Genomic DNA, 22,631 nt, shown 5'->3' with positions numbered 1-22,631 from the left:
GCTGGTCTCAAACTCCTGACCTTAAGTGATCCTCCTGCCTCGGCCTCCCAAAGTGCAGGGATTACAGGTGTGAGCCACCGCGCCCAGCTTTGCATCTCTAATTTTCATGTAAGTCCTGAAGCAAGTACTGCACTTCTTCAGCGGTATCACATATTCTTCCTTTTTCTTTGGAACATACACAGTGTTCTCTCTGACAGAAGTTTATGCAGCCGTTCCCGAACCTGAGTGGGCATTAGACTCGCCTGGAGGGGGCTTTGGAAATAAAGATCCCAGGGCCCATTTCAGACTGCTGAGTCTGAGCTCCTGAGACCTCAGGGATCCCTGGGCAGCCCCTGTGAAAACCCCCAGTTCATGTCGGGAGTTGGGTGTATTTTAGACATCAGCTTTGAAGGATAGCCATGGTTTCTCTTTTAGTGCTTGTGAGTAAAGTTTCCATTTGAAGACCTAATTTTTTGTAGAAGTTTTGGGTTCGGGCCAGGTACACTGGCTCATGCCTGTAATCTCAGCGCTTTGGGAGGCGTAGGCAGGAGGATTGCTTGAGCCCAGGGGTTCAAGATCAGCCTGGGCAGCACAGTGAGACCCCCATCTCTAGAGAATGTAACAATTAGCTAGGTGCGATGGTAAGCACCTGTGGTCCCAGCTACTTATGGGGTGAGGCAGGATGATTACTTGAGCCTAGGAGGTTGAGGCTGCAATGAGCTGGGATTGCCTTACTACACTCTAGCCTGGGAGACAGAGCAAGACTCTGTCTCAAAAAAAAAAAAAAAAACAAAAAAGAAACTATTGGTTTGCCTGCCATCACTACCTCGGTGAAGTAGTTGGCTCTTTGTAGGAGTCTCAGCTCCCTGAAATTTTAAAGGGCTGCGGCGCCTGCATCGGCATCATGGCTGCCGGTGCCTTCTCCTCCCCGGGGCCTTCTGAGGAGGTGAGGCTGCACAGCAGGCTGAGCCGCATCTATTTGTGTTGGGAGAATGCGGTGATTCATGCAGTGTCAACTCACTTTTATTCCTTAAAGTTCCTTCTCACCTGCCCTCAGGCTCTCCCCAGCTCTGCCCAGTTAGCCTGGGGCTTCCACTAAACTAAGAGGAGAGGCATTTGCTCTGTGCTTAGTGAGCCGCTGAGAGATTTGTGCCAGAATCCACCTGGTGCTCTTGGGTCAGGAGTTTATGGGTCTCCCAGGGCTATGGCTCAGGTGTCTCCCAGGGCTGCTTTTTCTTTGGTTCCCGAGGCGACAGCTGGGAGAGGAATACTGTGAAGTGCTGTGCTGATGGTATTGTTTTGGTTTTGTTTGCTTTTCTTTTACCTTTTTTTTCTTTTTTTTTTTTTTTTTAGAGATGGAATCTCGCTCTTTTGTCCAGGCAGGACTGCAGTGGCGCTATCTGGGCTCACTGCAAGCTCCGCCTCCCGGGTTCATGCCATTCTCCTGCCTCAGCCTCCCAAGTAGCTGGGATTACAGGCGCCCGCTGCTGCGCCCGGCTAATTTTTGTGTTTTTGATAGAGACGGGGTTTCACCGTGTTAGCCAAGATGGTCTCGATCTCCTGACCTCGTGATCCGCCTGCCTCGGCCTCCCAAAGTGTTGGGATTACAGGCGTGAGCCACCGCGCGTGGCCTCTTTTACCTTTTCAAATCAACTTTATCAAAATATAGTTTAAATGAAATAATAAAAGGTATCCAATTTAAGTGTACCATTAAATGAGGTTTTTTGTTTGTTTCTTTTTGTGTTTTCTTTTAAGAGACTGGGTGTTGCCCTGTTGCCCAGGCTGGAGTGCAGTGGCCTGATCATAGCTCACTGCAGCCTTTAAGCAGTCCTACTGCCTCAGCTTCCAGAGTAACTGGGACTACAGGTGTGTGCCACCACACCCAGCTAATTAAATTTTTTTTTGTAAATACAACGTCATACCATGTGGCCCAGGCTGGTCTCGGATTCCTGGCCTCATGCGATCCCCCCACCTCAACACCCGAAGTACTGGGATTACAGGCGTGAACCACCATGTCCAGATAGTTAGATGAGTTTTGATAAATGTATATATGCATATTCAGTGTTTGAACATCTGTTTTTGTTTTGCTTTGTTTTGGTTTTGAAATGGAGTTCCCGTCTGTCCCCAGGCTGGAGTGCAACTCCCGCCTCTTGGGTTCAAGCACTTCTCCTGCCTCAACCTCCTGAGTAGCTGGGACTACAGGTGCCCACCACACCTGGCTAATTTTTGTAATTTTAGTAGAGATGGGGTTTTACCATGTTGGCCAGGATGGTCTCGATCTCTTGACTTCATCACCTGCCCCACTTACCCTCCCAAAGTGCTGGGATTACAGGCGTGAGCCACCACACTTGGCCTGAACATCTGTTTTAATTTTTACTTTTGAGGGCAAATCCCAGCACTGTGAGAGGACGAGGTGGGCAGATCGCTTGAGCCCAGTAGTTCAAGGCCACCCTGGGCAACGTGGCAAAACCCCATCTCTACCAAAAATACAAAATTTAGCTGGTGTGGTGGCAGGTGCCTGTAATCCCAGCTACTCAGGAGGCTGAGGCAGGAGAATCACTTGAACCCAGAATGCGCAGGTTGCAGTGAGCTAAGATCGGACCATTGCACTTCAGCCTGGGCAGTGGAGCAAGACCCTGTCTCAAAAAAATTTTTTTTCTATTTTTAGGAAATGTTAATATAAATAGACCAAATGATCGCGAATTTGAGCCCTTTGGGGTAATTAATATAATTCTCAGCATATCACATTATGTAGTTAAATGTAATTTGTGGTTTTTTTTTTTTTTTTTTTTTGAGACGGAGTCTCACTCTGTCACCCAGGCTGGAGCGCAGTGGCGCAATCTCGGCTCACTGCAAGCTCCTCCTCCCGGGTTCACGCCATTCTCCTGCCTCAGCGTCTCCGAGTAGCTGGGACTACAGGCGCCCGCCACCACGCCCGGCTAATTTTTTGTATTTTTAGTAGAGACAGGGTTTCACCATATTGGCCAGGCTGGTCTTGAGCTCCTGACCTTAGGTGATCTGCCCGCCTCAGCCTCCCAAAGTGCTGGGATTACAGGCGTGAGCCACTGCGCCCGGCCTGTGGGGTTTTTTTTGTTTGTTTTTTTGAGACAAGGTCCCTGTTCTGTCTACCAGGCTGGGATGCGGTGGTGTGATCATGGCTCACTGCAGTCTCAACCTTCCAGGCGCAAATGATCCTCCCACCTCAACTTCCTGAGCAGCTGAGACTCCAGGTGTGTGTCACCACACCTGGCTAATTATTAAAAAATTTTTTGTGGACCTAAGGTCTCACTATGTTGCCCTGGCTGGTCTGTTTTTTTTTTTTTTTATATGGAGTTTCGCTGTTGTTGCTCAGGCTGGAGTGCAGTGGTGCAACCTCGGCTCACTGTAACCTCCATTTCCTGGCTTCATGCCATTCTCCTGCCTCAGCCTGCTGAGTAGCTGGGACTACAGGCGCCTGCCACCACACCCGGCTAATTTTTTTTTTTTTTTTTTTTTGAGACAGAGTCTCTGTCGCCCAGGCTGGAGTGCAGTGGCTCAATCTCAGCTCACTGCAAGCTCCGCCTCCTGGGTTCACGCCATTCTCCTGCCTCAGTCTCTCCGAGTAGCTGGGATTACAGGCGCCCGCCACCACGTCCGGCTAATGTTTTGTATTTTTAGTAGAGACGGCGTTTCACCGTGGTCTCGATCTCCTGACCTCGTGATCCGCCCGCCTCGGCCTCCCAAAGTGCTGGGATTACAGGCGTGAGCCACCGCGCCCGGCCTAATTTTTTGTATTTTTAGTAGAGACAGGGTTTCACCAGGTTAGCCAGGATGGTCTCGATCTCCTGACCTCGTGATCCGCCCGCCTAGGCCTCCCAAAGTGCTGGGATTACAGGCACGAGCCACCGCTCCCGGCCGTCCTGGCTGGTCTTGACCTCCTGAGCTGAAGTGATCTTCCTGCCTCAACCTCCCAAAGTGTTGGAATTACTGGAGTGAGCCACTGGACCCAGCCATTAAGTGTAATTTTTTCAAAAATAACAAACAACTGCCTTTTATCCCAGCAACTCTAAAAATGGCTGCTGTGACCCCAGGTCTGGCTTGCGTGTGTCACTTAGATAGTTGATAGAAATGCCTTTGGTGAAGGGTCAGGACTGTTCCTTGTTGCAGCCAGTGGTCATCCAGCTCACTGTTAATGAAGTGAATGTTGCCAAGAGACAGGAGCCGTTCAGTTGTGGATGGCTGAATGGAGGGTAATAAGGCATGGTGTGCTTGGTGGGAGAATTTAAGGTTGAAACTGGGTGCTGATGTTTTGAGGAGGGAACCGTTGAGTGGTCTCAGGTTTTGTTTAAATTTTTAACTGACAAGTATTGAGCTGTTTTCCTGGTATTTGGCACAGGCAGTTTATGTCTCTGAGCTTTGTTTTTCCATGACTTCGTGCCTCTCAGAGACATTTGACAAGCGTTATCAGCATTTTCCCCATTTTATCTAATGGCTTTTTGGGTCTGTCTGCATGATGATAACATTGAAAAGAATCTACACATGGTCAGGTGCGATAGCTCATGCCTATTATCCCAGCACTTTGGAAGGCTGAGGCAGGTGGATCGCTTGAGGTCAGGAGTTTGAGACCAGCCTGGCCAACATGGCAAAACCTCATCTCTACTAAAAATACAAATATTAGCTAGGTCAGACGTGGTGGCTCATGTTTGTAATCGCAGCACTTTGGGAGGCCAAGGTATCACCTGAGGTCAGGAGTTTGAGACTAGCCTGGTCAACACGATGAAACCCTATCTCTACTAAAAACACAAAATTAGCCAGGCATGGTGGTACACACCTGTAATCCCAGCTACTCAGGAGGCTGAGGCAGGAGAATCGTTTGAACCTGGGAGGCAGTGGTTACAGTGAGCCGAGATTATACCGCTGCACTCCAGCCTGGGTGACGGAGTGAGGCTTTGTCTCAGAAAAGAGGAAAAAAAAACCGGGCTTGGTGGCACGTGCTTGTAGTCCCAGCTACTTGGGAGGCAGAGGTGGGAGAATCACTTGAACCCGGGAGGCGAAGGCTGTGGTGAGCCCTGATTCCGCCATTACACTCCAGCCTGGGCGACAGGGCGAGAATCTCTCTCAAAAAAAAAATAAAAGTAGCTGGGAGTGGTAGCAAATGCCTGTAATCTCAGCTACTAGGGAGGCAGGAGAATTGCTCAAACCTGGGGGGGCAGATGTTGCAGTGAGCCAAGATGGCGCCACTGCACTCCAGCCTGGGTGACAGAGCGAGACTCTGTGTCCAAAAAAAAAAATAAAGAATGTACACAACGTTGCACGCTTTCAGAAAGACGAAGGTGAGCCTTCAGTTCAAGTTGGAGTTCAGGTTTCCTGATGGATGGTAACTTGCCGAGGTTTCACCAGGATGTCCTGTGGTCTCACGTGGGGCCAGGGTTGCAGGAGCTCGTGTGGTTTTGCAGGTAAGTGGTTCAGTGTTCACAGAGGTCCACATTGCCTCTGCAGGTTCACTATGATGCACTATGATCTCCTTCCTTCCCTGACTCACTGCAGCCCCCAGGACTTTGCCGCAGCCCCCTTCGTTCCTGGAAGGGTTTGCTCATGTTCCACGCCTGCTCTGCCAGGGTCTTGCAGCTTCATTGTCTGAGGGGTGGCCCCCCTTGGCCTGTGTTCCTTATCCACCTCTCTTACAGTGATCTGTCCACTGATAGATGAGGTTGGAAGTTAAAGCGTGTTCAGAAGTGGCTTCATCCCACAAAATCAATTTGTTTGCTGTGCACAAACACTTCTTGGGGCATTTAGCAAATTGTACCCCTAAGGATTCCAAAATGATCCCATAGTTAGTGTTATAGCGAATGATTTTTAACTTTTTTTCTTCGAATAACTTTTAGATCATCTCTTCAATCAAAGCGCAGCCATGATATCTGTAAATGTATGAACCACAATGACTTTTGGGTGTTTCTCTTCTTTCTTTTCTGTTTAGGAAGCCGACTAGAGCAGCCGCCTGGACACTGCCTAGGTGGGCTTCATCCTCTTCTCTCCACGCAGGACACTGCCTAGGTGGTGCTGCTGTGCCTGGCTGTCCTGGTCTTCATGCTCTTCTCTCCACACAGGCCTCCTTTGGGAGCATGCGAGGCTACCATGGCTGCAGCAAGAAGGCACTGGTCTTCCTGTTTACATTCTTGTCAGACCTCGTGCCTTTTGAGTCTCCCCGGTACCTGCAGGTGAGAAGCTGGCTGCCACGTCCATGATTTCTGGTGCTTCTGCTCACCTACTCAATCTGAGGACTGCCTTGGCTTCCCCAAGAGCCTCCTGCAGATCTGCTCTGAGCCTCTCAGCCAGGCTTTCCCCTTCCCCAAGCAGTTCATGGTGAAACAACACAAACGTCGCAACTGGGGGTGTCCATGTGGACACACAGTGAGTGGGTGTGTGCCAGTAATGGCAAATGCTAAAAAACCCTTTTCTCATCTAGGCCAAGGAGGTGGGTAGATACATTATGTCACTGTGCAGTCTCCCTCAAAACAGTGAGCAGGTCTCAGTGGTGACATGGAGAGACGTTCTCAGCACCCAGTTATGCAGGAAGAGCAAGTTGTACTGCAGTGAGGGTTTTAGGATCTCATTTTTGCTTTTTTTTTTTTTTTTTAAATTTCATGCTTTTGTTTGTTTGTTTGAAACAGTCTCACTCTGTCTCCTAGGCTAGAGTGCAGTGTTGCCATCATAGCTCACTGTAGCCTAGACCTCCCAGGTCAAGCAGTTCTCCCACCTCAGCCTCCTGAGTAGTTGGGACTACAGGCACATGCCAGCAAACCTGGCTGTTTTTTCTTTTTTTCTTTTTTTTAGTATAGATGGGGTCTTGCTGTGTTGCCCAGGCTGGCCTTGAACCGAGCTCAAGTGATCCTTCTAAGGCCTTGGCCTCCCAAAGTTCTGGGATTACAGGCGTGAGCCACTGTGCCCAGCCTGACCCTCATCTTTTAAGAAAATTGGCCAGGTGCGGTGGCTCACGCCTGTAATCCCAGCACTTTTGGAGGCTGAGGAGGGCAGATCACTTGAGGTCGGGGGTTTGAGACCAGCCTGACCAATATGGAGAAACCCCCTCTCTACTAAAAATACAAAATTAGCCGGGTGTGGTGGCGCATGCCTGTAGTCCCAGCTACTCGGGAGGCTGAGGCAGGAGACTCGCTTGAACCCGGGCGGCGGAGGTTGCAGTGAGCGGAGACCACGCCATTGCACTCCAGCTTGGGCAACGAGAGCAAAACTCCCTCACAAAAAAAAAAAAAAAAAAACACGCAGTGTCCCCTCTGTCCCCTTTGACCAGGAATGCAATGGCATGGAGCTGCAGGTGGGCCGGGGCTGGTTCCTGCTGCTGCTGCTGCTGCTGCTGCTGCTGTTGCTGCTGCTAGGATTGCACATCCCTGGTTCCGCCAGTGAGCCACCCTGGACTTGCAGGACCAACTACATTAGGATTTCTTCGTTTTTCACCTGGGGAAGCAGCCTTCTATTTTTTTTTTTTTTTTTTGAGACAGAGTCTTGATCTGTCGCCCAGGCTGGAGTGCAGTGGCACAGTGGCGCCATCTCGGCTCACTGCAAGCTCCGCCTCCCAGGTTCTGCCATTCTCCTGCCTCAGTCTCCCGAGTAGCTGGGACTACAAGCACCCGCCACTTCACCCGGCTAATTATTTTGTATTTTTAGTAGAGACGGGGTTTCACCATGTTAGCCAGGATGGTCTCCATCTCCTGACTTCATGATCTGCCTGCCTCGGCCTCCCAAAGTGCTGGGATTATAGTTGTAAGCCACCGCACCCAGCTTGTTTTTTAATTTTACTAATGGTTTGCTTTGCATACTCGTAGGTCTGTAAAGGGCTGTGTTTCTCTACTCAGCACTGTGGATGTTGAAAGTGAATTGTGGCCTCCCTGGAGTCCCAGGCAGTTCCCAGACTAAAGGTGCTGTACTCTGCCATCTATCCGCAGGTGCACATTCTCCACCCACCCCTGGTTCCCAGCAAGTACCGCTCCCTCCTCACAGACTACATCTCACTGGCCAAGACGAGGCTGGCCGACCTCAAGGCAAGCTGCCCTTCCATGCGCAGTCCTCACACCTGTCCCAGCAGAAACTGCTTTATTTTCTTGTTCTCATTCTGTCTCTTCTCTGAAGGTTTCTATAGAAAACATGGGTCTCTACGAGGATTTGTCATCAGCTGGGGACATTACTGAGGTAATGTTGCTTGAGCCCTGCAGGGTCTCAGCCAGTCACGCCCACCATGCAAAGGTCCAGTTTCCTTTGACTCTTCAGTTGAGCTTTTCAGCCTTCCCAGTCTCACGTCTGGTCTTGCCTTGGGCGCAGCTAGGGGCGAGGCTCTGAGGGCCTTAGTGTTGCCGTGTCCCACCTTGTGTTTTGTGTGTGTTCGCAGCATTAGCATGGAAAGGGTTACTGTGTGGGGGAACGAAGTGCCTCAGGCTGCAGTAAATTTGTCCTTTTAGGAGATCTTGGGTCATGTGGGGTTGAATGGAGAGGTGGTTGGTCATGTTTTTCTGTGAATCATAGAAAAGTGTTAACTTTTTTTTTTTTTTTGGAGACGCAGTCTTGGTCTGTCACCAGGCTGGAGTGCAGTGGCGCGATCTCGGCTCACTGCAACCTCTGCCTCCTGGGTTCAAGTGATTCTTCTGCTTCAGCCTCCAGAGTAGCTGGGACTACAGGCGCGCACCACCACGCCCGACTAATTTTTAAATTTTTTTTAGTAGAGACGAGGTTTCACCATGTTAGCCAGGATGATCTCGATCTCTTGACCTCGTGATCTGCCCACCTTGGCCTCCCAAAATGCGGGGTTATAGGTGTGAGCCACCGCACCTGGCCAAGTGTTAACTATTTTTATAGAAGCCCAATGTCAGATGGTCGTGTAATGTGTGTGCGTCACTAATGAAAACATTTTTTTTTTTTTTGAGATGGAGTCTTGCTCTGTCGCCCAGGCTGGGGTGCAGTGGCGTGATCTCGGCTCACTGCAAGCTGCACTTCCCAGGTTCATGCCATTCTCCTGCCTCAGCCTCCCGAGTAGCCTATAGTGGGACTACAGGCGCCTGCCACTATGCCTGGCTAATTTTTTGTTTATTTTTAGTAGAGATGGGGTTTCACCATGTTAGCCAGTATGGTCTTGATATCCTGACCTCGTGATCTGCCCATCTCGGCCTCCCAAAGTGCTGGGATGACAGGCATGAGCCACCGCGGCCGGCCTAATGAAAACATTCTTTACTTTTTACTTTTTTTTTGAGACGGAGTCTTGCTCTGTCACCCTGGCTGGAGTGCAGTGGTGAGATCTCGGCTCACTGCAAGCTCCGCCTCCCAGGTTCACACCATTCTCCTGCCTCAGCCTCCTGAGTAGCTGGGACTACAGGCTCCTGCCACCACGCCTGGCTAATTTTTTGTGTTTTTAGTAGACATGGGGTTTTCACCGTGTTAGCCAGGATGCTGTGGATCTCCTGACCTCATGATCCACCCGCCTCAGTCTCCCAAAGTGCTGGGATTACAGGCGTGAGCCACCGCGCCCACCCCTCCGTTCTTTACTTTTTAAGACCTTTTTATTTTAAAGTTACGAGTTACAGAAGAACACTTATAGGTGACATTAAAGTGTTAGGGGAAAATATTTAATACAATTTTCCATTTATAATTTATTCCTATTTATAAATTACTTTTTTTTTTTTAGGGTGGGATCTTGTTCTGTTCACCAGGCTGAAGTATAGTGCCGTGATCACAGCTTAGTGCAGCCTCAAACTCCTGGGTTGAAATGATCTTCTGACCTTGACCTCCTGAGTAAATGGGACTACAGGCATGCACCACCATGCCTGGCTGGTTTCTAAAATTTTTTGTAGACATAGGGTCTGCCTGTGTTGCCCATGCTGGTCTTGAACTCCTGGGCTCAAGTGATCCTTCTGCCTTGGCCTCCGAAAGTGCTGGGATTACAGGTGTGAGCCACTGTGCCTGGCCTCAGAATTTTTTTTTTTTTTTTGATGCAGGGCCTTGCCCCATTGCCCAGGCTGGAGTACGGTAGCAGGATCATGCCTCACTGGAGCCTTGATTTCCTGGGCCCAGGCATTCCTTCCACCTCCACGCCCTGAGGAGCTGGGACTACTGGCTCATGCCTCTATGCCTGGCTAATGTTTTTGTATTTTTTGTAGAGATGAGATGTCATCTTGTTGCCCAGGCTGGCTTTGAACTCTTTGGGCTCAAGCAGCCTGACCCCCTTAGCCTCTCAAAGCACTGGGTTTATAGACATGAGCCATGGCACCGAGCCCTCGTAATTTTTTTTAATCTCAAAAATTAAGTCTCTACTGCTTCCCACCTAGAAATCTTTACTTTCTTTTTTTTTTTTTTTTTTTGAGACGGAGTCTCGCTCTGTCGCCCAGGCTGGGGTGCAGTGGCGCAATCTCAGCTCACTGCAAGCTCCGCCTCCCAGGTTCACGCCATTCTCCTGCCTCAGCCTCTCCGAGTAGCTGGGACTACAGGCGGCCGCCACCACGCCCGGCTAATTTTTTTGTATTTTTAGTAGAGACGGGGTTTCACCGTGGTCTCGATCTCGTGACTTCGTGATCCGCCCGCCTCGGCCTCCCAAAGTGCTGGGATTACAAGCGTGAGCCACTGCGCCTGGCCGAAATCTTTCAACTCTTTCCTAGAGGCAGGAAAGAGGCTCACAGCAGGCTCTCAGCAGAGCTAAGCTCTTGAGGAGGGCTGCACTTCGCCGGGTCTAAGCCTTGTGCATGTAGAGGCAGCAGTATTATCCTCCCCTGTCGTGCTGGTATTTTGGGAGATTGTGGAGTGCTCCAGGGCCCCTGGAGTGGGGGGCCTTTTTCTTTAATGTGTACAGAGGCCCACACCATGTGGGCCTTTACCTTTAATGTGTACAGAGCCTTTGCAACAAGGAAGCACAGGTTGAGTGGGGCCTTCACTGCTCACTTTTCTTTAAAGTTCTCTGTTCTTTTTCCCTTCCTCCCTGTATGGGAACCAGCCCCACAGCCAAGCTCTTCAGGATGTTGAAAAGGCCGTCATGGTGTTTGAGCATACGGGGAAAATCCCAATCACCGTCATGGAGGCCAGGTAGGCTGGGCTGCCCAAAGGGCCACTGGCGGCTGCAGTGTGTGCAGACTCCACTCTGATGCCTGCAGTGTGTGCAGACTCCACTCTGATGCCTTCAGTGTGTGCAGACTCTGCTCTGATGCCTCTCAGCATCCGGGGCTCTTTGGAGTGTGTCCCAGGTCTGCCCAGAGCCACGTGGGACAGATTGGCCACTGTCTATTCATGGAGAGACAGGAGTCAGGGCTGTTAATCAAGGATCCTGCCGTTAGGGGATACGGGGTGAGGTCAAGAGCTGTGCATTTGCTGTGAAACATATTTTCATCTGTAAAAGCAGGTGATGCCCCTCCCGTGCTGAAGCAGCTGACAGGAACTGCTGATTGGGGAGCTTGCACTGAGAGGGAGGACAGTCAGGCCATGATGATTTTTTTTTATCAGTGCCTTCTTTGTGACTAATATGAAGTCAGTAACAGAGCGCTGAATAGCATAGCTTTATTGAATTTGGTGTGATCCCGAAACATCTTGAATTCCGGTGGTTACGCACGTGGATGAGCTGATTGCAGCTCCCAGGGTTTTGAAATTAGCTCCAAGGACATTGCCCCAAATGGACCTTACATGGTCCTCGGGGCCTCAGATTGATCCAGGCTCCATGTTCAGGCCCAGGGAGCAGGCAGAATGTGGTCCTGATTCCCGCGGACTCAGGGCTGGGCTAGCACAGCCTGCCCTACACATGCCTTGTCCCGGAACTGTGCACAAGGAGACTTCGTAATGCATCGTGGCTTTGGAATAAGCCCTCGCAGTCCACTCTCTGAAACACCAGTCACCGTCTGTGGGAATTGCCGTCTCGCTGCACTTACCTACGCACTGTCTGCTTCTCTGTGTTGCAGCATATTCAGGAGGCCTTACTACGTGTCCCACTTCCTCCCTGCCCTGCTCACACCTCGAGTGGTCAGTATGCGTTTCCGTGAGTTTGTGACCAGTTGTGTAGAAAACAAGGACTTTTTCCTTGTCAGCCTCTCACAGGGCTCTTCTCTTCCCACAGCTCCCCAAAGTCCCTGACTCCCATGTGGCATTTATAGAGTCTCTGAAGAGGTATGCATCAATGGCTAGAAGGGGACAACTGTGCTTCCAGGTTTCTTCTGACAATGTGAAGAATTGTGGATCTTCTGTAGAGAAATTTGTTTGATCACTAATGTGTTTTATTTGTAAAATATTGGCTCTAAAATTAGTTGGTTACTTTTTTTGTTTTTCTTTTTAGTTGGAGTCTCACTCTGTCACCCAGGCTTGGAGTGCAGAGGCGAGATCTCGGCTCACTGCAACCTCCACCTCTTAGGGTCAAGCAATTCTCTTGCTTCAGCGTCCTGAGTAGCTGGGATTACAAGCCTGTGCCTGGCTAATTTTTTTTTTTAGATAGAATCTCGCTCTGTCGCCCAGGCTGGAGCGCAATTGCCCAATCTTGGCTCACTGCAAGCTCTGTCTCCTGGGTTGGAGCAATTGTCCTGAGTAGCTGGGACTGTAGGTGTGCACCACCATGCCCTGCTAATTTTTGTATTTTTAGTAGAGACAGGGTTTTGCCATATTGGCCAGGCTGGTCTTGAACTCCTGAGCTCAGAAGGTGATCCACCCACTTCAGCCTCCCCAGAGTGCTGGCATTAGAGGTGTGAGCCTCTGCTCCTGGCCGTTTTTTTTTGTTGTTTTTTTTTTGTTTTCTTTTGGGATGGAGTCTCACTCTGTTGCCAGGCTGGAGTGCAGTGGTGCGATCTTGGCCCACTGCAACCTCCACCTCCTGGGTTCAAGCAATTCTCCTGCCTCAGCCTCCTGAGTAGCTGGGATTACGGGCGCACACCACCATGCCTGGCTAATTTTTGTATTTTTAGTAGAGACGGTGTTTCGCCATGTTGGTCAGGCTGGTCTTGAATTCCTGGGCTCAAGCAATCTGCCCGCCTCGGCCTCTCAAAGTGCTGGGATTATAGGCATGAGCCACCGCACCTGGCTGCATCGTTCGTCAATGAATATGCCGCAGAATCTTAGAGTAGACCTGGAAGTTATTGTTTAGATAATAAGGTATTCTTGGATCACTTACATTGCAGGCTTCCAATAAGAAAGTTGGTTGGTATCACAAAGGTCACCCTTGGAAGAAATAGGAAAGTATAAGTCCTATATTCCAGCAAAGTTTATAAAGTTCTGGGACCTGTAAGAAGATAAAAAACACAAAGAGCCTTTTTTTGTTGTTTTTTGTATTTTTGTATTTTTAGTAGAGACGGGATTTCACTATGTTGGCCAGACTGGTCTCCAACTCCTGACCTTGTGATCCACCCGCCTCGGCCTCCCAAAGTGCTGGGATTACAAGCGTGAGCCACCATGCTCTGCAAAAATCATTTTTAAAATCTTAAAATAAGTTTATTCTCTGGGATCCTTGCTTTCCTTTGTTTTGAGACAGGGTCCCCTCTGTCACCCAGGCTGGAATGTAGCGGTGCAGTCATGGCTTCTACAGCCTTGACCTCCTTGGCTTTAATAGTCCTTCCCCCCTGCCTCCCAAGTAGCTGGGTCTAGAGGGGCGCTCCACCACACCCAGCCATTTTTTAAATGCTTTGAGGACACAGATTTTTGCTGTGTTGCCCAGGCTTATCTCTATCTCTTGGGCTCAAATAATCCTCCTGCTTCAACTTCCCAAAGTGCTGGGATTACAAATATGAGCCACTGTACCTCGCTTACCCTTTATCATGTTAAGAAAGTTCCCTCTTACTAATTTGCTAAGGACTTTTAGCATGAACTAACGCCTTTTATTATTTATTTATTTGTTTATTTTTTGGGTCGGAGTCTCGCTCTGTCACCCAGTCTTGAGTGCAGTGGCACAATCTCGGCTCACTGCAAGCTCCGCCTTCTGGGTTCACGCCATTCTCCCACCTCAGCCTCCCAAGTAGCTGAGACTGCAGGCTCCCGCCACCACGCCCGGCTAATTTTGTTTTTGTATTTTTAGTAGAGACGGGGTTTCACTGTGTTAGCCAGGGTGGTCTCAATATCCTGACCTCGTGATCCGCCTGCCTGGGCCTCCCAAAGTGCTGGGATTACAGGTGGGATCCACCACGCCTGGCCCAATTTTGCATATTTTTAATGATACGAACTAAACATTTTTCTTAGTAGTATTCATTAAAATTAACAAAGATTCATGTTTTGCTGGGCATGGTGGCTCACGCCTGTAATCCCAGCACTTTGGGAAGCTGAGGCGGGTGAATCACAAGGTCAGGAGTTCAAGACCAGCCTGGCCAACATGGTGAAACTCCGTCTCCACTAAAAATACAAAAAATTAGTTGGGCGTGGTGGCAGGCGCCTGTAATGCCAGCTACTCTGGAGGCTGAGGCAGGAGAATCGCTTGAACCTGGGAGGCGGAGGTTGCAGTGAGCTGAGATCGCACCACTGCACTCCAGCGTGAGCGATAGTGAGAGACTCTGTCTCAAAAAAAAAAAAAAAAAAAAAAAGAAAAGAAACAACAAACCAAAGATGCATGCTTTGAATTTGGAAACTACCAAAAATTGTATGAGAGAAATAGAAATAATTTATAATTTCACTGCCCAGGGATAATCACTGGTGGTATTTTGTAGTCTAGCTCTTTAGATATTAATATGTGATTAATATGATATATTTTGAAACAGTGCTATTTAAATTTCTATATATATTTTAATCTTTTCTAAAAACAGGCTCATACTGTACACAGTATTTATAATTTATTTAAATTTAATATGTTTTTATTTTATAATAGATTTGGGGATTATAATCTTGAATTAATTTAAGCCATAGCTGACTTAATTTTATTGTTTTCCTGTGATCCAGAGCAGATAAAATCCCCCCATCTCTGTACTCCACCTACTGCCAGGCCTGCTCTGCTGCTGAAGAGAAGCCGGAAGGTAAGTTCCTGGGCTGCTTATCCCTCTGGGACTTGTGCTTTTCCATTTTCCTGACCTTGAGCGTCTGTTGTGCTACACCACCCGAGTGAGCTCGGGGGTGGCTGTGCCAGTTCAAGCCGGTGCTGTGAGTACAGGGTCTGCCCACCATGCTGATGCCCAGGACCAGCCGTGGCACAGACTCTTACCTGGGGGTCCTGAAGAATCACTTAGCACCTTCTGGAAAGGAGTGTGTGCAGTGCACAGCCCCACTTTGTCACTCGTCATCTTTCTGTGGTCCGCACTGAGGTGTGTTTGTACAGGCTTCAGACTCGGGTGCTCTGTCAGCGGCCACCCTGGGGGCCACAGCGCTGGCTCGAGCCTGTCGTAGGGAGTGTCACGCAGCACTTTTCTGTTACGCAGTTCAGGTAGGAGTAGAAGTCAGGCTCTTTTGGCCTCTAGGGAGCAGTGGTGCAGCTGTAGGTCACATCTACACCCTCACTGGGAATCCGTGAAAAGCCGCACTCGGGCAGCAGTGGGAGATGCCATCATGAGGCTGGTTTTTCTTGCAGTGTGGCTTTATCTCCAGCAGAAGCCAGCACCTCCCTGGAGGGGGCCACTCTGAGCTAAGGGCGTAGATCTGAGGCTGCTGCTTCCCTGTGGGCTTTTTTTTTTTTTTTTTTTTGAGACAGAGTCTCGCTCTGTGGTTGTGGACTGCGGTGGCGCGATTTCGGCTCACTGAAACCTCCACCACCTGGGTTCAAGCAGTTCTCCTGCCTCAGCCTCTGTAATAGCTGGGATTATAGGCGCGCACTACTATGCCTTGCTAGTTTTTGTATTTTTAGTAGAGATGAGGTTTCGCCATGTTGGACAAGCTGGTCTCGAACCCCTGACCTCAAGTGATCCACCTGCCTCGGCCTTTCAAAGTGCTGGGAATACAGGCGTGAGCCACCGTGCCCAGTCCCCTGTGTGCTCTTCTAGATCCCCTTCCACCTGCAGGGCCAGGGAGGTTCGATGAGACTCTTCTAATGAGCTATAGTCTTGTTTTAAGTTCTGTTTGCCAAAGCTCCTTTTTTCATAAGCTTAGAAAATTTTCAGCAGCCATGGAGACCCAGGAAAATTCAGTGGGCAAAGAACAAAAGGTCCCTGACCCACCCCCGTTTTTTTTGTTTGTTTGTAGGTTTGTTTGAGACTGAGTCTTGCTGTGTTGCCCAGGCTGGAGTGCAGTGGCGCCATCTTAGCTCACTGCAAGCTCTGCCTCCTCGGTTCATGCCATTCTCCTGCCTCAGCCTCCCAAGTACCTGGGACTACAGGCACCCGCCACCACGCCTGATTTTTTTTTGTATTTTTAGTAGAGATGGGGTTTCACTGTGTTAGCCAGGATGGTCTCGATCTTCTGACCCTGTGATCTGCCCGCCTCAGCCTCCCAAAGTGCTGGGATTACAGGCGTGAGCCACCGCGCGCAGCCGACCCACCCTGAGAGCATGACCTCTCAATCTTGCTGGGGATGCCACAGGGGCCGCAGGGCTGTGTACCCTGCAGTGTGAGGCGTTTGCTTCTCTTGAGAGGTGTCTTCCTTCCCCCAGGATCCTCCTTCCCCTGGGGTCCACTTGTTCTTAGCTTTTGGTGGCTTCCAGAATGGTTTCTAATCATTTGTCTGATGAGGCTTATGCACAGATTCCTAGAGCCTATGATTTCTAGAGCCTGTGATTTCTGGTTTCATTTTGGGTGTGACTGTGCATCGCAGTGCATTTTCATGCTTGTGTCTTCTCCAGCAACCCCAGAACTTGAACGTTTTTTACTTTAAAAACATATGCAGCGTATCTTCTTTTTTATATTGAAAGTGGTGGCCGGGCGCAGTGGCTCATGCCCGTAATCCCAGCACTTTGAGAGGCCAAGGCGGGCAGATCACGAGGTCAGGAGATCGAGACCGTCTTGGCCAACATGGTGAAATCCCATCTCTACTAAAAGTACAAAAAATTAGCTGGATGTGGTGGTGCATGCCTGTAGTCCCAGCTCCTTGGGAGGCTGAGGCAGGAGGATGGCTTGAACCCGGGAGGCGGAGGTTGCAGTGAGCTGAGATCATGCCACTGCACTCCAGCCTGGTGACAGAGCAAGAGTCCGTCTCAAAAAAAAAAAAAAGATTGAGGGACCGGGGGACTAAATGGTCACCTATCCGTGATCCTGTCCCCACCCTTGCCAGCCCCCGACCGTCCTTGTTTTCCTCCATGTGTATGCTTCTCACAGTGGTGGAGTGGTATTGATGGTGCACACAGAACCACTTTTCTTCTTAAACTTGTTTATAAATATAATTTTTTTTTTTTTTTTTTTTTTTGAGACAGAGTCTCGCTCTGTCGCCCAGGCTGGAGTGCAGTGGCGCAATCTCGGCTCGCTGCAAGCTCCGCGTCCCGGGTTCACGCCATTCTCCTGCCTCAGCCTCTCCGAGTAGCTGGGACTACGGGCGCCCGCCACCACGCCCGGCTAATTTTTTGTATTTTTAGTAGAGACGGGGTTTCACCGTGGTCTCAATCTCCTGACCTCGTGATCCGCCCACCTCGGCCTCCCAAAGTGCTGGGATTACAAGCGTGAGCCACCGCGCCCGGCCGTAATTTTTTATTAAACTTGTTTATAATTGTAATTTTCGAAGTGGTGGCATCCAGCATGAGGGAGAACACCTCATTTACCTCCTCAGAGACTCCTAGTCCCTCCGTCTGCCATATACAGCAGCTTGGAAGTTCACAGCTCTGTATGTGACTGTGTGAAGTTTCTGTTTTTACAGTGAAGAGTCCTGTTGAGTGTCTTTCCATCTGGTCTCCTCCTTGTTCTCACAGATGCAGCCCTGGGAGTGAGGGCAGAACCCAGCTCTGCTGAGGAGCCCCTGGGACAGCTCACGGCTGCACTGGGAGAGCTGAGAGCCTCCATGACAGACCCCAGCCAGCATGATGGTGAGGACGGGTGGGGGCTCATGCTGTGCCTTGTGTGTGCAGCCTGTGGTTGGATCTCTGTTGCTGGGTCATTTTCCCCGTAGTGACATCAGGCTGGTGTGTCTTCCTAGTAATGCAGTATTTGGTGGTGAAGATTGACCCCGGGCTGGCGGGTGTGGAACCTTTTTTTTGAGACAAGGTGGGAGGCCAGTCCTACTCAAGCTGTCACAAACCCTTGGCAGAAGGTGAATATTCTGCTAGTTGCATCAGACTAGGACGGATGATGATGGAGAAGAAAATGCAGTGACTAGGATGCCTGTTTTCCCTCTCATCCTGCCTGCCGGAGTAGATGTCACATCAGACACACGGCATCTCTGCCCTGTGATCCTGCTTCCATGTGACAGTTTTCTGTAAAATCCAGAGTAAGAAATGTTCATCTGTGGATTGAGAACATGCAGTTTTTTTTTTCTTTTTCTTTTTTGAGACAGAGTCTCACTCTGTCCCCCAGGCTGGAGTGCAGTGGTGCCATCTCGGCTCACTGCAACCTCCGCCTCCTGGGTTCAAGCGATTGTCCCGCCTCAGCCTCCCAAGTAGCTGGGATTACAGGCGACTGCCCCCATGTCCGGCTAATTGATTGTATTTTTTAGTAGAGATGGGGTTTTACCATGTTGGCCAGGCTCGTTTTGAACTCTTGACCTCAGGTGATCCACCCGTCTTGGCCTCCCAACGTGCTGGGATTTCAGTGTGAGCCACCGTGCCTGGCCTACATGGAGGCAATATGTATATATATTTTTTTGAGACGGAGTCTTGCTCTGTCGCCCAGGCTGGAGTGCAGTGGCGCGATCTCGGCTCACTGCAAGCTCCGCATGGAGGCAATGTTAAGAGACCTTTGTTAGCGCTGGCTGGGGCTGCAACGCCTCGATGGTGTTTACTCAGACCAAGTGCGCCAATTCCTGAGTGCAGCCTTCCAGTGATTCAATGATGCGCTCGCGCAGAATGTGTTCAGCAATGTGCTTGTGCAGAATGTGGTACGTGGGGGATATGGAGGAAAAGTTTCAGTGCTTTAGCAAGAGGTTGATACATGTCAGGTGAGTCCTGTTTCTAAAAGCAAAGCAATATTCACCTTTAAGTGATGTAGTTGGGCTGTGTGTTGCCCATTACCCTGGGCCAACATGGAACCTCTGGCATGTGCTTAGACAGATGTGGTGTCTGGAGGGCTGGCATCGGATTTCAGATGGGGAGCATAAAAAGTGGAGGTTCGTGTTGGTGAATGAACATGTCCCCCTCTCAGCTAATCAGGAAATGGTAGTGGATGGCGTCTGGCCCCATTTGCCATGACACATGCTCTACCACAAGGCCGCAAGCCCCTGCAGGGTGAACAAAGACTGGTGTTCAGCACCTGGCTGGGGGATGTGTGCAGTTAGCAGGATCCGTGGAATCGTACTTGACGGGAGGCGGAGCACTAGGCTGTGGGAGGAGTAGCTCTCTGGGCCGCAGCTGCATCCTCCTTTCAGGGTTCCCTTCATCCCTAACTGGTTTCTCCATTTGCAGTTATATCAACACAGGTGGCAGTGATTTCTGAAAGACTGAGGGCGGTCCTGGGCCACAGTGAGGATGACAGCAGCGTTGAGATATCAAAGATTCAACTCAGCATCAACACGCCAAGACTGGAGCCACAGGAATGCACGGTAGGTTTGGGGGCTCAGAACAAAGTAGGGGGTCTTCACCATTTTCCATTAGGCAGAGGCATTAGACGCATGGAGCCTTCTCTCAATTTCTTTTTGACTTGCTCAACTAGTGTGTTATCAGATGTCACAGGGCCAGGGAGCAGTCTACTAGGGTCAGCCGCCCTAGTCTGTCTGTGTATGAAGAGCTCCTTTTACATTTTATTTATTTATTTAATTTTAGAGACAGGGTCTTGTTTTGTTGCCCAGGCAGGAGTGCAGTGGTATAATCATGGCTCACTACAGCTTTGACATCCTGGGCTCAAGTGATCGTCTTGTCTCAGCCTCCCGCATAGCTGGAACTACAGGCATGCATCACCACACCTGGCTGATTTTTGCATTTTTTATACAGATGGGGTTTCTCTGTGTTGCCTCGACTGGTCTAGAAGTCCTGAGGTCGAGTGATCTGTCTGCCTCGGCCTCCCAAAGTGTTGGGATTATAGGCGTGAGCCACCGTGCTTGGCCTCTTTTTTTTTTTTTTTTTTTTTTGAGACTGAGTCTTCTCTGTTGCCCAGGCTGGAGTGCAGTGGCGTGATCTTGGCTCACTGCAACCGCCTCCTGGGCTCAAGCAGTTCTTCTCCCTCAGCTTCCTGGGTAGCTGGGATTATAGGTGCACACCACTATGCCCAGCTAATTTTTGTATTTTTAGTAAAGATAGGGTTTCATGTTGACCAGGTCGCGCTCGACCGCCTCTTTAGAATAGGCAACAGAGGCTATTTCTGGCCCCAGAACCTAAAATATTTTTCTGGCCCCTTACACACAAGGTTTGCCAGTCCCTCCTCCTGGTATACATTTTTGTGATTGACGATTACATGAGGGCTCCTGTTTCCAGGATTCGGGAGTGGGGGCCCTGGGCACCAGTTTGCATTGTAATGTGCCCTCCAAACAAGCCTGTTTTGGAGTTCTGTTTGCAAAGCAGAATTGCAATGTCTGTGGCGCGAGCACTGGCCGGCTTCCTTCCTGCTGCTCCTGTTCCCGGGACACCGCACTCACGAGAACCATGTCTCCGCAGGCTGTGGACCTCCTGCTGACGTCCTTCTGTCAGAACCTGATGGCAGCCTCCAGTGTTGCTCCCCCGGAGAGGTGAAGGCATGGGCAGCTCCCTGGGTGGTGGGGCTCTTCTGGGTGCCACCTCTTGCTGGGCCAAGGCTGCAGGCTAGGGTCGCATGAGCTCGTCTCTGCAGGAGCACGCGGCGATGCTGAGTTTCATCAAATGGGATGCAGCAGAAGTCGGGAAGCACTGCAGAAGATGGGTTGCCTTCCAGAAAGACTGTTGTTTTGGGGAACCACTTGGCTCTTTCTTCGGCCGCTCGTGCTTGGATTAGCTGTTGGAGGGATGTGCAGGACTGAATGGCCAGTACTGATGGTTTCACGGCTGTCTCTGCAGGCAGGGCCCCTGGGCTACCCTCTTCATGAGGACCGTGTGTGGACGTGTGCTCCCTGCAGTGCTCACCCGGCTCTGCCAGCTACTCCGTCACCAGGTGAGGCTCTCCTTCAGGGGGGCCACCCTTGGGGGCCCACTCTGAGGGCCAGGCTCCTGCTTCCCAGCTTGTCTTCAGTGCCCTGGAAAATTCCAGCTGTGAAGAGGGCAGTCTGCCACCCTCGTTCTCGTTGCAGGGCCCGAGCCTGAGTGCCCCACATGTGCTGGGGTTGGCTGCCCTGGCCGTGCACCTGGGTGAGTCCAGGTCTGTGTTCCCGGAGGTGGTTGTGGGTCCTCCCGCACCGGATGCTGCCCTTCCTGTCCCTGCGCTCTTCGACAGCCTCCTGACCTGTAGGACGAGGGACTCGTTGCTATTCTGCCTGAAGTGAGCTGTTCTTCTTCCACAGTCGCGTCTTCTCTCCTCTCTCTAGAAAAGTGACACATGCTCGTTTGATAAAATTAGAAGAGACAGACATGCAGACATACCACGCAAAGATTACCACTTTTTAGCATTTTGGTATATATCCTTCCAGAATTTTATCTGTCATTTGTTTATAATATGCATGCGTTTGTTTCTTTGTTCATAAAAATGAGATTATACTATACTAAACTGCTGAAATTAACAGTATATAGCAACTGTCTACATTTTTAAGCATTCTTTGATGTCCTGGTGAGAGCTGCTTTGTTTTGTCTTGGGGTTGTCTGGCCCTTGGTTGGACCAGCTCCCTCTGGTCAGGTTCTTTGGCATCCTGTGGTGAGCAGCTTCCCAGTGTGTACAATTCGGGCTGTTTCTATAGGGCTCAGCAGATGGGGCCATGTGCTGAGGTGAGGAAGGACCGTGTGGTCAAGAATGGTCTGCTCAGGGCCTCAAGGGCTCCCTGCAGCTGCCACGCAGAGGTAGAGGCCAGGACAGAATCCCTGCAGCTGCCACGCAGAGGCGGAAGCCAGGACAGATGGCTGGGAGACTCCGGTGGGAGTTGCTGGCTGGGGCTTGGCTTGCAGCTCCTAGGTCTCTTGGGCAGAGGTAGCCCGGGTCAGGACGGAGCCCTGTTGCAAGGCCAGAGACCGTGTGCGGGAAAGGGGAGAGCTGGCGTTATGACAGGGTCTGAACAACAGAGAACTTAGAAAAGGCCCAAGAAATGTACATGGAGCAAGGAGAGGGAGTCAGATGGCAGCTGTGTGGATCCCACACCTCAGACATGGACCACGGGGAGCAGGCACTTGGTACTCCAGGGATACAGAGCCCCTCCCAGGCGCTTGGCCACACCAGACAGTCCCCACTCGCCCCAGGCCCCAAACACTGAGTACTGGGTATGGGCATGAGAGGCACACGGCCGATGGAGAAGTTGGGATCTGGTGAAGAGGGAGGCATCCAGGTGGCTTGGGGGAGACAGGGCCATCCCCTCTTAGGAACACAGAGATGCCTCAGGATATATATCCAAGTGAAGAAAGCAAAATACTGAACTCGGTCTCAGATGCTACTTTTTGCATAAGAAAGGGAGAATGAAATATACACTTGGTGGTTTTTTTTTGTTTGTTTGTTTTTTTTTTGAGACGGAGTCTCACTCTGTCGTCTAGGCTGGAGTGCAGTAACGTGATCTTGGCTCACTGAAACCTCTGCCTCCCGGGTTCAAGCAGTTCTTGTGCCTCAGCTTCCTGAGTAGCTGAGACT

The 22,631-nt window shown here is 50.3% G+C and overlaps 1 protein-coding gene across 1 annotated transcript in view; it reads left to right on the top strand.

Moving 5' to 3' along the window:
- The window catches only part of FANCA (FA complementation group A), a 77,951-nt gene that overhangs the window by 25,073 nt on the left and 30,247 nt on the right, over positions 1-22,631 (top strand). The window contains exons 15-26 of the mRNA XM_030820961.1: positions 6,066-6,176; positions 7,920-8,015; positions 8,104-8,163; positions 10,946-11,034; positions 11,898-11,958; positions 12,053-12,102; positions 14,842-14,915; positions 17,723-17,836; positions 19,367-19,503; positions 20,552-20,622; positions 20,927-21,020; positions 21,157-21,344. Coding sequence (XP_030676821.1) covers positions 6,066-6,176; positions 7,920-8,015; positions 8,104-8,163; positions 10,946-11,034; positions 11,898-11,958; positions 12,053-12,102; positions 14,842-14,915; positions 17,723-17,836; positions 19,367-19,503; positions 20,552-20,622; positions 20,927-21,020; positions 21,157-21,344 — 1,145 coding nt within the window. The remainder of the gene's footprint in view (positions 1-6,065; positions 6,177-7,919; positions 8,016-8,103; positions 8,164-10,945; positions 11,035-11,897; positions 11,959-12,052; positions 12,103-14,841; positions 14,916-17,722; positions 17,837-19,366; positions 19,504-20,551; positions 20,623-20,926; positions 21,021-21,156; positions 21,345-22,631) is intronic.

The sequence above is a fragment of the Nomascus leucogenys genome, chromosome 2 (assembly GCF_006542625.1).
Source record: "Nomascus leucogenys isolate Asia chromosome 2, Asia_NLE_v1, whole genome shotgun sequence".
NCBI classification, from domain to species: domain Eukaryota; kingdom Metazoa; phylum Chordata; class Mammalia; order Primates; family Hylobatidae; genus Nomascus; species Nomascus leucogenys.
Note: the sequence above shows the minus strand (reverse complement) of the source record. Positions and strands in the feature narration are given on the sequence as shown.